Source organism: Aethalodelphis obliquidens, unplaced genomic scaffold, assembly GCF_003676395.1.
Source record: "Aethalodelphis obliquidens isolate GAN/ISIS:26980383/991018 unplaced genomic scaffold, ASM367639v1 scaffold9, whole genome shotgun sequence".
Lineage (NCBI taxonomy): Eukaryota > Metazoa > Chordata > Mammalia > Artiodactyla > Delphinidae > Aethalodelphis > Aethalodelphis obliquidens.
In genome coordinates, this window is record NW_020837953.1 from 4,953,110 (window position 1) to 4,968,830 (window position 15,721).

At 44.3% G+C, this 15,721-nt stretch overlaps 1 protein-coding gene across 7 annotated transcripts in view; it reads left to right on the plus strand.

Moving 5' to 3' along the window:
* The window catches only part of DAB1 (DAB adaptor protein 1), a 417,476-nt gene that overhangs the window by 370,657 nt on the left and 31,098 nt on the right, over window positions 1-15,721 (plus strand). For 3 of the 7 annotated variants that reach the window (XM_027108390.1, XM_027108388.1, XM_027108392.1), the window contains 2 exons: window positions 11,300-11,350; window positions 11,442-11,489. The exons of 3 other annotated variants lie outside the window; for them this stretch is intronic. In XM_027108390.1, coding sequence (XP_026964191.1) covers window positions 11,300-11,350; window positions 11,442-11,489 — 99 coding nt within the window. The remainder of the gene's footprint in view (window positions 1-11,299; window positions 11,351-11,441; window positions 11,490-15,721) is intronic. One more of the 7 variants, XM_027108391.1, reaches the window with a different exon arrangement.

Below are 15,721 nucleotides of genomic sequence, written 5' to 3' on the forward strand. Positions count from 1 at the left end.
TCTAGACTGTTGGTGAACGTCACCTCTCTTGATCCTCGGAATTCTGTGAAGGAGACAGTTCTCTTGCTGTCTTACATATAAGCAAGTTGAGCTTTCCTTGGGGCTAAGTTTCCTTGTTGTAAATTGTGAGCTGGGTTTCTCTGCTCTTACTTCTTCTTGCCTCCTCTAAGTCTGTTCACCCATGAGGGGAATTGTGATGGAAATAAAGGAACTAGACTAGGAGTTGGGAACTTGGGGTTTCATCCCAGCTCGGCCACTAACATTATCATGATTTTGAAAAACTTGAAAGCCTCAGTTTCTTCATCTGAAAAAAATATAGGGTTGAGTTGTGTTTGAGATCTCTATAGCCTCTTCTAATTTTACTCCTCTGCAATTCTACAATTCATAAAACTTTCAAAAATGCCATCAAATAGGTCTATAAAATCATCATAGTATTCTGAAAGGATACTCCACTGAATCGTTGACCCACTAGTGGAGGTCTTTTTGCTATATGTCAGGCACTGTACTAATTAAGCTATTACCTCAAATCTTATACAGGGAAATCTTCAGTCTTGTGAGGTGGATAGTTCCCTAATTTTACAATAAAGAAAAATTCAAGAGATGGATAAACTAGTCAAATTCCAGTCGCATGAGAACAGAATTCTTGTTTTGGTCATTTGCAGTGGAGTTGGCTTCAGTCCTGTGAATGGCGTTGCAGCAGTGAAAGTGGTCCATGCGCCGTGAAAATCCTCAGTGCGGTACCCCTGTCATAACTCTCCTCTTGCTCTGACCTGAATGGGCATCCTCCCATTTCCCTCACTTGACTGTTACAGCTCAGAGAAGGGACAGCATCCCGGTGCTCACAATATTGGCCCAGTGTAGGCGTTCAAGGAGAGTTTATTAATTATGAAATGAACGCCTTGAGAGCTGAATCCAGGAACGAAGGCGTAAGGAAATGAATGCCTAAGATATAAAATCTGCATTCTTCCAGCGAAGAAAAGGAAAAGCATTTTACAGGGAACGGCTGTCAGAGCAGCAGGCAGAGCCCTCCGTGACTATTTTTTCCTCTGCTGTGACATCTCTCCGTTTGTGATTTGCTCTGATTTGCTCTGCCTTCAGCCTGAGCCTCTGCTGCTCTCGCTTGATTTCAACTCCATCCAATATTTCTTGTTACCGTTTGGGTGCCATCTGGACCGCAGGAGTAGCCTCTCCAAGAGCGACGCAGCAGCGGAGAAAGAGCTGACGGCCTGTCTGAGAGCCCCCCTGCCCGCCCCCCCAGGAGTGTGCTGAGAGCCTGTCATCCTGCTGACAGGAGCCAATTTCACTTTCCTGTGATTCTAATTCACCCCTTTTCAAAGTACTGAACTAGCGCCAAATCTTGTTAGGAGTTTTTGAAAAATCCTTGAGTTTTGCTAATGTGGAACTAGAATAATGGATTTTTTTTTAAAAAAAAGAGATGGGGTAAAGGAAGAGAGAAGGAAAAACAAATAATTATAAGCTTCGGGAAATCATTCCCCTTTGGTTTCTCGTCGTCACTGTATGTTTAGACCTGGGCAGGTGTGTTTATTCTGTTGACAGCCAGTAACGTAGCCAAGCTATCTTGCAACCTGCACCTTCCCCCACAAAGGATCCACAGCAAGGAAGGTCCCCCCGCTTTCTAAACTCCTCCTTGTCACACGTCAGAGCTCTGGGGTGAGGTCATGGGTTGGAGCTGGGATCAAGAGTCCTGGAAGCTTCCCCGTATCAGAGCATGAAGTCATCCCCCAGGGCTTCTAGAGAAGCTCCATGGTAGACTGGAGTTTTCAGCGTTTCTTCTCCATCCCCATCACTGGCCTCATGTGGGCTCTCACCAGATTATCATCTCTCTATAATCACTGCCTCGTGACAACAGTATTGATACCATCAAAATCCCCAGCACCGTTCTTGCCACTGTCTCAAAATGTCTGACCCCTCAGGATGGGCTCGGATACTAGCAGTAGTAACCACAGGCGTGAATCATGTCATCACTTTGAACTACGCCCTATATACTACAGACTTCATGTGAATCATCTCACTTATGACACCAATCATGTGATAATTCCCTGTTTTCTCCTCTGTCTCCCTCACGCCATGTAAGGACGAGGGCTGTGTCTTATCGAAGATGCTCAGTTAATTGATGTGGAGGGACCGGGTGGTGGGTTTTCACGGCTTATGACCGCCATCAGTGTCCCCACCGCTGCCCCCCCCCCAACACGGACACCATCATTTCCTGGGCATCACCACCAGCATCTCCTTCCCTTTATCACTGTTGCTGAGATCAGGCTGACTTAGATCTTAGTATCTTATCGCATAATCAGTAGCAGCCTACAAACTGCACCTCCAACCCCATCCTTAGGTGTATCTTCAAGAAAATAAGGGATGTGTTTTAGAAAACCCAGGCGTGAAAACACAGAGTTGCCCACTGAGTTCTGAAACAGGCATAAGGAAGACAGTGGAGAAGAGAAGGGTGCGGGGTAGACGGAATGAACAGTGGGGCTGATGGACTTCACAATGGTCCAGCCTTGCCAGGGTTCAAGCTTGGGGAAAAGGTGCAGGAGCGGGAACCTGCTGTGACCAACGTCTGGCCTATGAAAATCATGCCACACGTTTAGCTTCTCTTCCAGGTGACTTTGTTCCTTCCCTGGACCAGTGTTTCCCAGACTTTTGCCATGGCCTGGAACCCGCCTACCCTCACTTACCAAGCATATAATCCCATGGCTTTCCTTTCCTTTCTTCTTCCTTTCTTTCCTCCCTATCTGTCTCTTCGTTTCCTCTCTCGCTCCTCTCTCTGTCTCTTTCCCAGCCATCTCTCCCTCGTCCCTTCTTCCTCCCTCCCTCCCATCCTTCCTTCCCTTTCTGTGCTTTTGGAAAGGGAGCTGACGTCCTTCGAGAGATTTTACTCTCACTTGCTGTGCTAATTCTTTTCATGTACATCCACCTTCTCACCACTTCTTCTCAGCGAGCCCATGTTGTAAGCATAATTCTTCCTATTTCTTGAGGAGAAAACTGAGGCTCAGAGTGAGGAAGGAATTCACCCGAGGAAACACCAATGAAAGTAGAAGTTTGAACTGAAAGCCGCTGTTGGAGCACAGTTGATTTACAATGTTGTGTTAGTTTCAGGTGTACAGCAAAGTGATTCAGTTATGCGTATACATATATCCATTCTTTTTCAGATTCGTTTCCCATATAGGTTATTACAGAATATTGTGTTCCCTGTGCTATACAGTAGGTCCTTGTCGATTATCTGTTTTATATATAGTAGTGTGTTATGTTAATCCCAAGCCCCTAATTTATCCCCCTCCCCACGTTTCCCCTTTGGTAACCATAAGTTTGTTTTCAAAGTCTGTGAGTCTGCTTCTGTTTTGTAAATAAGTTCATTTGTATTACTTGTTTTTAGATTCCACATAGAACTGTTATCATATATGTCTCGCTCTGTCTTGGCTTACTTCACTTAGTATGATAATCTCTAGGTCCATCCATGTTGCTGCAAATGGCTGAGTAATATTCCATTGTATATATGTACATTCCTCTGTCGATGGTCATTTCGTTTGCTTCCATGTCTTGTGAAAGCTGCTGTTTCTAATATCCCTCTGCCCACTTCCCCACCCTGCCTCTCCTAAAAACATCAAATTTCTCACTTTAAAAGCAACCATTGTTTTCAAATGCAAGCACATTGGTTTTCTTGACCTGGTTCAAGTTGGGAAGGTCAAGACTCCAGAGTCAGAGTCCTCAGCCACAGCTGCCCTTGTTCATTCACGTTAGCACAGTCCAGTCAGCGTAGCCCCCTCACCTTTGTGCAAGGAGTCTACCTTTCTCATGCCCCTGAATAAAGCTCCACCAGTGTGCATCCTGACTCTCTTCTTGCATGTTAACAAAGGCCACTTCAACCTAAATATCCATTGATGGCTGAATGGATAAAGAAAATGTGGTATATACATACAGTGGAATATTATTTAGCCCTGAAAAAGAAGTCAGTCCTTGCTTATGTGACAACTTGGCTGAACCTTGAGGACATTATGCTGTGTGAAATAAGCCAATCACAGAAAGGCAAATACTGCAGGATACTGCTTATATGAGGTCCATAAAGTAGTCAGACACACAGAAGCAGAGAGTAGAATGGTGATTGCCAGCAGCTGGGCGAGAGGGAGGTGGGGAGATGCTATTTAATTGGTATAAAGTTCGTTATGCAAGAAGATTAAGTCCTAAAGATTGTGCCTACAGTTAATACTGTGTTGTACACTGTAAAATGTGTTAAGATAGATCTCATGTCGTGTTCTTACCACAATACAAAAAAAATGGGGAAAATGGAGGCTGTTTTAAGGACCAACTTCATTTTTAGGAAGCTGGATGTAAATATTTCATTGTCCCAGGGATTAGCAGATACATTACACTTGTGTGTGCTTCCAGGGAAGATGTAACTTTCATTATAAGGTCTAACCATTTCCCTCCACCCTCTAGCCTTCCAGACAACCTTTAGGACCCTCCTAAAATGGTAGCTGGCAGAAGGAGGGCAATTAACTGCTAAAATGCAGCCCAGCTTTGAGTAGTTAGGGGCAACTTCTCAGTCATTACAGGGACAAATCCACAAAGCAGCACAGATTCCTCTGTTAGGTCAAGGCCTTGAGTCCAGCAAGACCACTGAGCCCCAAATCCCAGTAGGCTGGGACATTTTGGCCTTAAAGGGGATTCCGTTCTGTTGGAATGATGATGAGGTTCCATGGATTTCCACTTGAAATCCATTAAAGGAATCTCAACTTCCTTAAAAAAAAAAAAAAAAACCCACCAACATCTGGGTCTGGCTTAGCCCAGGCAATGACAAAACTTACATCCAGAAGAAGGCTCCTGTTTTTGCAAACTGAATTTGATTTCACGGTACTGTCTAGACATAGCAAAGAATTCAGTTGTCCCATACAACCCTTCTGGTCAATGCAAAGGTAGGATATTCTTTAAAAGAATAGAAGAGACTGTATAAGGAAGGAATATGTCTAGTGTTTAGAAAGCACCCAGTCAGCTGAATTGTTTTGTTTTGTTTTGTTTTTTAATATCTGTTATCTAGAGCTTAGCTCTCCAGCACAGTAGCCGCTGGTCACATGTGGCTATTTAAAATGATATCAATTAAAAAGAAATAAAATTTAAAATGCGATTCATTATTCACACAAGCCATATTTGAAGTGCTCAATAACCACGTGTAGCCACTGGCTACCATGTTGGAAGGGCAGGTGTACAACTTCCCATCATCACAGAAAGTTCTGTTGGACAGTGCGGCTCTCGGGAGAAATCATTTATTAACATCACATTTTCTACTCTGCATCTCAACTCCCCCCACCCCCGCTTTGTTCTTCAGTTGCCAAACAGAGCTTTTCCTGTTTTCCTCTCCGGAGAATTAGGAAAGTGGCTATTTACTCCTGGCTAACAGAGAGCATAAACTCCTAGATACCCCAGAGGGCATTAGTCTTCATTAGCACATGTCTTCATTGTTAAATCACTCACCAGGCCACAGCACCTGCGGCCAAATGCCTGGAATCACTAGGTGTGTTAATAGTACCCACCTTGGTGCAGTTACAAATCACTTAAGTTAATCCATTCCTCCTGAGCTTTCTAAATGGATAATTGAATTCATTCTTCTGCAGCATCAGCTTGGGTTCTGAGTTGAGATCTTCATGCCTTGTGCCCTCCCTGCCCCACTCCTGTCCCACCCCCATGCTAGAATGATTATGTATCCTGGCTCTGCTCTGAGCTTCAAGAGAGCAAGGACCATGTATTATTCATCTTTGTTATCTCCAGTGCCTAGTCAGGACACGGCAAGTGGAAAGCACCCAGTGAATGTTTGTTGAAGAAATAAATTAATCAATTATGTAATCAATCAAGATGCCTTCCGTTTTTCCAGTAGGACTTTCACGAATTATTCCTACAGAGAGTTCATTCCCCAACACGGTGATTCACAAGTCTGGCTGCCTGTTAGAATCACCTGGGGAGCTTTTAGAACCTACCGATGCCAGGACCCCACCCCAGACCAGTAGAATCCAAGTCTTAGATGCGGGGCTCAGGCATGCGAAGTTTTGTAAAAGCTGCCCCAGAGGGTTACATTGTGCAGCCAGGGGTGAGAACCACTGCAGGTTTCTTAGTTGGCAGCCAGAAATAAGTTTTCATCCTTTTTAACGTGTTCACACCAAGTCCCATCTCATCCACTCACGTTTGCTGCAAGAGTAACATGAGTCTGGTCTTAAGAGTTACCTTATTCAGTTATGGGACAATAGTAGTGTCCCCAGTGCTCCAAAGAGATTATGGGAAAGTAAACTCCCTGTGGAAGCTTTATTTCACTGTCTTAATGACGATTCAGGCTACAACTGTATTAAAACAACCCAAGAGAATCTCTTCCTTTAAATCCTCACTGGAAGTTCAAATTGTGAGTAAATTGGATTGTCGTATTGAGTTTTGTTTATTTTTTTATACAGCAGGTTCTTATTAGTTATCTGTTTTATACATATTAGTGTATATATGTCAATCCCAATCTCCCACTTCATCCCACCACCACTACTCCCCACCCCACTTTACCCCCTTGGTGTCCATATGTGTATTCTCTACATCTATGTCTCTATTTCTGCCTTGCAAACCGGTTCATCTGTACCATTTTTCTAGATTCCACATATGTGCGTTAATGTACGATATATATTTTTCTATTTCTGACTTACTTCACTCTGTATGACAGTCTCTAGGTCCATCCATCCAAAGAACGAAAAGACCCAATTTGATTCTTTTTTATGGTTAATATTGTATCGTATATATGTACCACATCTTCTTTATCCATTTGTCTGTAGATGGGCATTTAGGTTGCTTCCATGACCTGGCTATAGTAAATAGGGCTGCAATGAACATTGGGGTGCATGTGTCTTTTTGAATTATGGTTTTCTCTGGGTATATGCCTAGTAGTAGGATTGCTGGGTCATATGGTCATTCTATTTTTAGTTTTTGAAGGACCCTCCATACCGTTCTCCATAGCAGCTGTATCAATTTACATTCCCACCAAAAGTGCAAGAGGATTCCCTTTTCTCCACACCCTCTCCAGCATTTGTTGTTTGTAGATTTTCAGATGATGCCCATTCTAACTGGTGTGCGGTGATACCTCATTGTAGTTTTGATTTGCATTTCTCTAATAATTAGTGATGTTGAGCAGCTTTTCATGTGCCTCTTGGCCATATATGTCTTCTTTGGAGAAATGTCTGTTTAGGTCTTCTGCCCATTTTTGTATTGGGTTGTTTGTTTTTTTAATATTGAGCTGCATGAGCTGTTTATATATTTTGGAGATTAATCCTTTGTCTGTTGATTCGTTTGCAAATATTTTCTCCCATTCTGAGGGTTTGTCTTTTCATCTTGTTTATAGTTTCCTTTGGTGTGCAAAAGCTTTTAAGTTTCATTAGGTCCCATTTGTTTATTTTTTGGTTTTATTTCCATTACTCTAGGAGGTGGGTCAAAAAAGATCTTGCTGTGATTTATGTCAAAGAGTGTTCTTCCTATGTTTTCCTCTAAGAGTTTTATAGCGTCCTGTCTTACATTTAGGTCTTTAATCCATTTTGAGTTTATTTTTGTGTATGGTGTTAGGGAGTGTTCTAATTTCATTCTTTTACATGTAGCTGTCCAGTTTTCCCAGCACCACTTATTGAAGAGACTGTCTTTTCTCCACTGTATATCCTTGCCTTCTTTGTCATAGATTAGTTGACCATAGGTGCGTGGGTTTATCTCTGGGCTTTCTATCCTGTTCCATTGATCTATATTTCTGTTTTTGTGCCAGTACCATATTGTCCTGATTACTGTAGCTTTGTAGTATAGTCTGAAGTCAGGGAGTCTGATTCCTCGTATTGAATTTTTAAAAGCAGAATACAAAGCTGCATGCATGCCATGATAGTAACTGTAAGAAATGTATCTAAGAAGGGGGAAGAAAAGACTTGAAGGTAAATGAACAAAAACTCTAGTAGTATTTGTGGGTAAAGTAGGAGATGGGGATGCAGGGAGACTAGGGAATGGGTTCCAGGTTCTGCCCATGAGAATCAGTTGAGAGAAAGTGCACTGGCTGGAGGGGTCTCCCACTGGGTGGCTGAAGTGCCCAGAGTGTTACTGAAGGTAACCCCAGGTGGGAGGAAGGAACTCCAAGAAATGACTGAGCCAAGATCAAAACAGGAAGGTAACCACAAGCTCCAGGTACAAAGGGTATAGATGGGAAGATGCTCAGGTAAGACTGTAGACAGAAGGGAGGAGAGGGAGAAGGTGGGGTCAACAGTGCACTGAGGGGTTCAGGACTAAGGCCAGGAAGTGTTGGGCATCCTTTTTCACAGGATCTGGTCCGTGCTCTCAAGTGGGGGTGATTTCTAAAGGGGGGCTTCCCGCAAGATGTTTTTTTCTTCTTCTTCTATCTTTTTCCAAATATCATATAGTAATCGTTTCTTAATATTAAAAAATGTGTTCCTGTGCATTGCAAAACAGAGCCAAAAGAAATAGGATGAGAAGATCCTAATGATAGCTGTGATTTATAAACACCTCTGTGTGCAAAACACCAACCAAAACATTGCACACACATCTCAGTTAACCCTCTCCATAAACCTGAGATGATGTTATCATTATCATCCCCACTTTGAAGATGAGAAAACTGGGGCCCACGGACTTGTCCAGGGTCGCACAGCCAGCACGGGGCACAGCCATGATTCAGTCCGTATTTGTGTAACTCCGAAGAGATGCATTTGCTCTCACGTCCAGACCAATCTCCATCTGAATTTATGGAAATCGCCTCCTCACAGCCCAGCCCCACCCCTCACCAAAAGCCCCCACTTCTGTCACCAGCAAAGTGACGGACTCACACCAGTGCTGGCTGTCCTCACACATTTTCATTATGTGGTGGGGCTTTTATGAGACTCTCCCACCGGCTGTTTTTCAAATTTATTTAATCCATCCATCATGCTCTGAAGCCATTTGCTTTTTTATATTGGACAGATGTAATGAGATTTTGGACACTAAAAAATGTTTTTATTAAAAGTTATGACCCAGAGCTAGTTGGTAGGGACTGTGCCATAAATCCTGAGAAGTGTGAGATTTATAAAGGATATAGCAGCATAACCTTAACCTTTCAGGCCACACCGCAGGTTACAGGATCACTTAGACTAATATTGTCTCCCTGTCTCTGGCCAAATAATAATAATAATTATTATTATTATTATTAAAGTGGTTATCTGATGTGGTCCTTCCTCCTCTTCTCTTGGCCACTGTTGACTCCTGGCGAGCCAGGGCCTGGTGGGAGCAGGTGGTTGATGACGGAATTTGCTGGTGTCTGGCCCTAAGGCTCTGCCGTGGTAGGTACGGGCATGTGGGTTTTCCTGCTCTGCTCTGCGACCCTGTAACTGGGGCTGAGTGATGTACAGTCACGTTTGCTATAGTCAGAGTGAAAGTGATCATGGCTGGTGGTTTCTCCACTCCTCCATGGCCAACAGGAAGCTCTCCTCAAAATTTGGAAATAATGCATTTCTGTTCAAGCATAGTAACTCCAATTTAATGTCAATATTTCAGATTTATATTAATGTTACACTGCTTGGAAGTCACCCAAAGTGTAATTAGCCTGGAAGTGTAGACCGAAACATGGGCATTAAAAATATATGTATACAGGGACTTCCCTGGCGGTCCAGTGGTAAAGAATCTGCCTTCCACTGCTGGGGATGCGGGTTCGATCCCTGGTCAGGGAACTAAGATCCCACATGCTGCAACTAAGCCCACGCGCCACAACTACTGAGCTCGCTCGCCGCAAAGAGCGAGCCCGAGTGCCGCAAACTACAGAGCCCACGCGCTCTGGACCCCACGCCACAACTAGAGAAGAGAAAAGCTATGTGCCACAACTAGAGAGAAGCCCGTGCTGCAGTGAAGATCCCGCCTGCCACAATTAAGACTGGACATAGCCAAGAAAGAAAGAAAGAGAGGGAGGGAGGGAGGGAGGAAAGAAGGAAGGAAGAAAGCGAAAAAGAAAAAATACACGTGTATATATAGAGAGATGTTATACATACTAATATGTGTTAATGTTGTGACTTTGTTAAATTAACATTGGTTAAGTAAAGCCCTGGGGTGTTGTCGGATGGTGAGCCAGGGTTCAACAAAAGACCACCAGGGAATCGAAATAGAGAAGTTTATTACTCTCAGTTCCTGGAGGAAGGGGCATGAGGGGAGGTCAGGGCAGGATGCAGGCAGAGAGCAAGGCAGGACCTGGGCGCTTGCCTATATTAGGGTTCCCAGCCTGAGGCCGGATTGGTCAATTCAAACAAAAAAGAGCAGGGTTTTGTGAAGTGTCAAAGGAATCTTATCTAAGGGGTACGTAAAGGAAGGCCCTGGGAGGCTGGGGAGAGTGTGATCATAAGGGCTGTTAGGATGGTCATATCAGAAACTGACATTTATTTGTGACTCTGTGGGTTGCTATCTAGGGCCTGCCTCACTGGAGAGGCTAGTGTCAGTTCAAGACCCGTGCAGGCCGCTTGGCCACACAAAGTGGATACTTAGGCAGCAATATTATGGAGCGGTTTAGCAAAGCTCTCAACAGTTATAAACAACAAAATAAAAAAGTATCAAAACAATTAGGTTTGGTCAACTGCCAGCTACTCTTAGTAGCGTGCATTTGTTCATACATTTTCAAGCCCGATCCCCTGTGATCTGCTAGGGATTCAAGAACAAATGCATCGTGGTCCCTGCTTCAGGGAGTTCACCGTGTAGTGGGCACAAGCGATGCGCTGTTGCTCTCGGAGGATGGTTTTCAGCCTAGGGGACCAAGGAAAGCTTCGTGGAAGAGGTGGCCTTTCAGCTGGGTTTGAGGAATTGGGTGAGCTTTGGGCCTGCAAGGCTAAGAAGAGCATTTCAAGCAGAAAAGGCCGCATGCACAAAGGCACTTATAAAACCTGCTGTTCACAGACTGCTCCAAGTTAACTAAGTTTGGCTGAAACACATGATAACACTTTTTCTTTTTAAAGTAAAAATCTCAAGGTTAAACATCATGCTCTTATCTGCTTCCACTGTTGAGACTGGCCGAGTCAGGGCTGTAATTTAAGGAAGATGGACTTTAAAGCTACAAACTCCCCATTGCTTGTATTTCCTCGTCAGGCCCGTGTTTTATCATATGCTGGGAGCATATTCTAGAGTTTTCACAGTACGTTGGCAACAGCTCCCACCTCCTGAGACCACGGGAGTGTAAACCATAGATCCCATCATCATTAAACTCATAAACCCATGTCATTTGTATGTCATTCACTTCATCCTCATTCATCATCCCTTACGCTTTCAGAACAGTTGTACGTTTGAAGATTTTGAAGAACGGTTTGCAGCGGCAACCCCTGTAAGTGTGAGAGGGCCCAACCTGATTAACTGTTTCATGTCATCGTCCCATCGCTCATTTCATGCTCATAAGTCATGCCTTGTGCTTACAGAACAGAAAGCTGCCGATGGACTTTGATGAGATTTTTGAGGCAACAAAGGTAAGGCCTCCAGGCTCTTGTGACATGAGGGTTGCTCTGGTCATTCTCATCCATTCCATGCATCCTCACCCTCCTGCAGGAATGGCAGGTGCTCTGCTCTGCTCCAGTGCTTGCCTATCCTAATGTTCACAGGAGACTCCTGGTGGGCCCCGCGATGAAGGAGAAGAGTCGGGGCAAGGGTATGTGTGTGTGCGTGCTTGCGCGCATGAGAGAGAAAGAGAAGGAGTGTGTGTTGGAGAGGACGTGACACCCCTTCATTTCATTCAACAAATATTTTTCAATCTCCTGACGTGTCCTAGGTGTTCTGATAGATGCTAGAGATGCAATAGAGAGGAAGACACAACCCCCATTCTCAGGGAGCTCTAAGTATAACAGTGCGACATTGCATAGCATAGGAGAGGAGAGGGTGGGGTCAGTAGAGAAGGGTGGGGTAGGGGAGCATAGTATAGTGTAGTATAGTGGGGACTCAGACATGTAAACAGGATGTGCTCAGTCCACCTGTGGAGATAAAAACCAGGCAAGGCTGCTATTTGGTCGGTCAAGCCTGGAATAAGTGTACTGGTTTGCAGCCAGTGTTTCTTCAGATTGGTTAATACATAGGCCGGTGAACGTTGTCACCCCTGAGTACAGGGCACTTGGGAAGCCTCTAGGATAGGGGTTCTTAATCTGGGCTGCCAATTAGAATCACCTTGAGAGATTTTAAAGTTTCAGTTACTAGACTGTACCTCAAACCAACTAATTCAGAACCTCAAGGGGTGGGAACCAGGCATCCATGTTTTCCCCTTATGTACACCCAAGGCTGACAACCAGTGTTCTGAGAGGCTCACATAAGCTGTTTGGGGCAATGGGATTTGGGGTACAAATTGAGTTAGGAAACACTTCCCAGGAAGAAATAAAGTCCTCTAATCTGTGTCCTGGAGGATGGGTGGGAAAGGCAATGGGGGAGGGAATGAGTGATCTAGGTCAGAGAAGGAGCGTGTGCAAAGGCCCTGAGGCAGCCCCTCCTTTCGTGAGCCCCGGGTGCTTCTCTGTCTATAGGTCTGTCTTCCCGTAGAACAGGCAGCTCATGAGACTCAGAACAGGAACATGCCTTACTCATCCCTGTATCCCCTGCTCTTGGCACAGTCGCTGATGTACAGTAGGGGCTACATACTTGTCCTGAACGAAGGAGTACCTGATGTCAGAACAGGAGTGGGTCTGTGTGAATATGTCCTGGGGGTCCGTCAAGGACACCTCTGCCTTCATCAATGGCACTTTCAGAACTTCTCTACAGGAGGGACCTAGGAGTCTAGTTGCAATGGGCTAGCTGAAAGAAGGACCAGGGGTCTAACCCTGAAAGAGGTTGTACAGCACTCCAGATGTTATTGGAAAACCATCATTTGTTCGTATCAAAGGATGGCTTGTGGGGGAAGGGGACATGCCTGATGGAGACACCGAGGGGCTCCCCCCTCAACAGCCAAGCTCCTCCTCCACCCCTTCACCGGCCGTGGCAGCTTCCAGGGTCACTCTGCTTACCCTGGAGGACGCCCAGGGCCTAAAGATGGGGCAGAATCTGCCATTAACAGCCATGTCTCTACCTGAAGACATCCGAAGGGCCAGGAATGGGAAGGCGAGGAGGAATCTGGAGCTGACCTTGGAGGTGACTTCTTCAGATGGATGTGTGTCATGGCAGGACCCGTGGGAACCCTGGCTTCTGGTTAGAGAATATTGTGGGGCTGGACTTCTACCTTGAAGGAAGGCTAACTAGGGCTTGGTAAAGGGACCAATGGATAAACAAGATGCTGGCCGGCCTGTGGGTCAAGCCCAGCTTCTTTTAGCTGACCAATCAGAGGCAAGTCACTTAACCTCCAGGCCTCTGTTATAGCTTATCTGCAAACTAGAGCGAACGAGAGAGATTCCTGGGCTGCTGACTTCACGGGGCCCAGGGAGCGTCCAGCATGATCATACTGTATCAGAAAACGTGCTGTAAACTATAAAGTGTTTTACAAATGTGAATGGTTAGTTTTATTCTCATGAGGCCGTTAAAGTGATTAATTACAACAATATTATCAGATGGAACATGGCTTATTAAGTTACAAATAAAACGCCTAGGGTTAACTTGGGGAGAGGGCCTGTGAAAATAGACATTAGTCCAGATTCTCAAGCACATATGGTTATTAGAATTATTTTTAATTTTATGGCCTAAGAATCCCCTTTTTCGATAAAATTTAATTAACTCAAGGTTCTGTTTAAGCAGCAAATCCAATGGAATGAAATACCAATCTATGTTTAATGCCTCTGCATGTTTTTTTCTCGTTTAATCCTCGAGTGGAAGTCCTCTGGCAGGAGGAAAGTCTGTAACTCAAGAATGAAGGTTATTTTAAAAGTTGTGCTTAAGGAGAAAATTAGCCAATCAATTATATTTATGATGTTAGTGAAAGTGTGCCACGAGTTCAACACATTTGAAATGTAAATTGTGCGACTTAATTATTAACTTCATTTTAATATTTTCTTACCGCTGAAAATAGTCGTGGGCCATTTGCAAAGCATTGAGTTCCAAGGACCAGGAAGCCCAGAAGCTTCCCTTGAATGGATTAAATAGAATTTCGCCTTTTGTGGGTTTGGGAGAGAGCCTAAGGATTGGCGTCATTTCACCAAATAATATAAACTATTGTTCACGTGCTGAAGAAGCCTTCCCGAAAACAAGCAAGTTTTACAATCTATATCTATGGATCGTCCCCACCAGACTGTAAGCTCCCTGCAGGCTGGGACTTGTCATTTCTCATTCTTATGTTCCGAGCACCCAGCACAGTGCCTAACACCTCGCAGTCCAACGTGTACGAAAAAAACACATATTATGTAGCTGGGAGGGAAGTGAATATGTATAGGGCCCTATTGTGTGCCACGCACCATTCATTCAATCTGAAAGCTTAAGGGGAAGAGTTGAAAGTGAGTTAACCAGGATAAGCTGCTTGACTTTCAGCGAAAAGAATCTTTTGTGCCTTTTTCACCAGGCTTGCCCCAACTTCAAAATCCTGCTAGTAATATTGTCAGTAAATCTGCAAAGGAGGTATTATCTGGACATTATCTCCAATGTCCAGATGAGGGAACAGTGGCCATGAGGAATTGCAGAGGTTGGCAGTGGGAGAGCTCAGATACATCCCTGGGAATGGGACTTTTCCTGGGCCCAGAGCTCACACATTTGTCAGTAACAGAGAATTTTCCTTTCTTTGTGTGAATCGTGGAGCTCCTGCCTTGCCTGGTTAGAACAGATTTCAAGGGCAGGAGTCCTACCTGGCAGACAGGCAGACTCTCCCTGTCCTTTCAGTTGGGTGCTGTTTTTAGGTTCCCCCAATTAGAAACTATCACTTAAAATCCAAAGACGAGCAGAAAGTATTTTTTTTGCAGTGGGCAGATTTGCACAAAACACATGATTATGTACTTTAAGTCAGGCCGTTTGATTGCCAACCACAGACTCCCTGCAGACTCTGAAGCTGGAAGTGTATGCAGATTAATTTCTAAGTGTGTCTTAAAGGGCTTCTCCCACTGCTCTGGCTGGCCTTGCTCAGACACTGTCGTATGATGGATGGGAATATAGTTGATACAGTGTCTACAGTGATGGAGCTCCTCGGAATGATTAATAGTGTATATATACTGGGCTGTTTTTGATGCCCTTCCTGGTATTAAATGATATGTTTTCTTCTCCTCCGACTACATTTTTTATCTTAAAGATGGATTCTTTTGGGGACTGTCATTTGACTGCCTGCTCTATATGCAGAAAATTCAAGTCATGGCCCGGGTGACCTTGAGGTGACCTCTATGAGACTCAATTTATTCATTTGTAAAAATGGGGATGAGGATTCATACCTCTCAGGGTCAGTATTATTAGGAGTATTTACTGAGAAGTGGCCATGAAGTGGTGACTTGCTGTACTTAATACATGAAAGGCATTTTGTACATGTGGATACAGTCATGAAAAGAAAGCAAATGGTGAGACTGTGTCTTGCCTTTGTCTCCTGGAGAATAGAAACAGTGTTGGCATTGGATGGTAAATATGTAAAAGTGGCATTATTATTGCCTATGCAAGGTGGCTAAGCCCAGATCTGCTTGACTAAGCCCAGATAAAGAGCCGGACACACTGAAGCAACAATTGATTCCGGCTACATCCGAGATGTTGTCTTTGGGATCAAGAGGTATCGTAATGACCAACTGGGTTTATTGTTTATATAGTCATGATGAAAAAGAAACGTGTG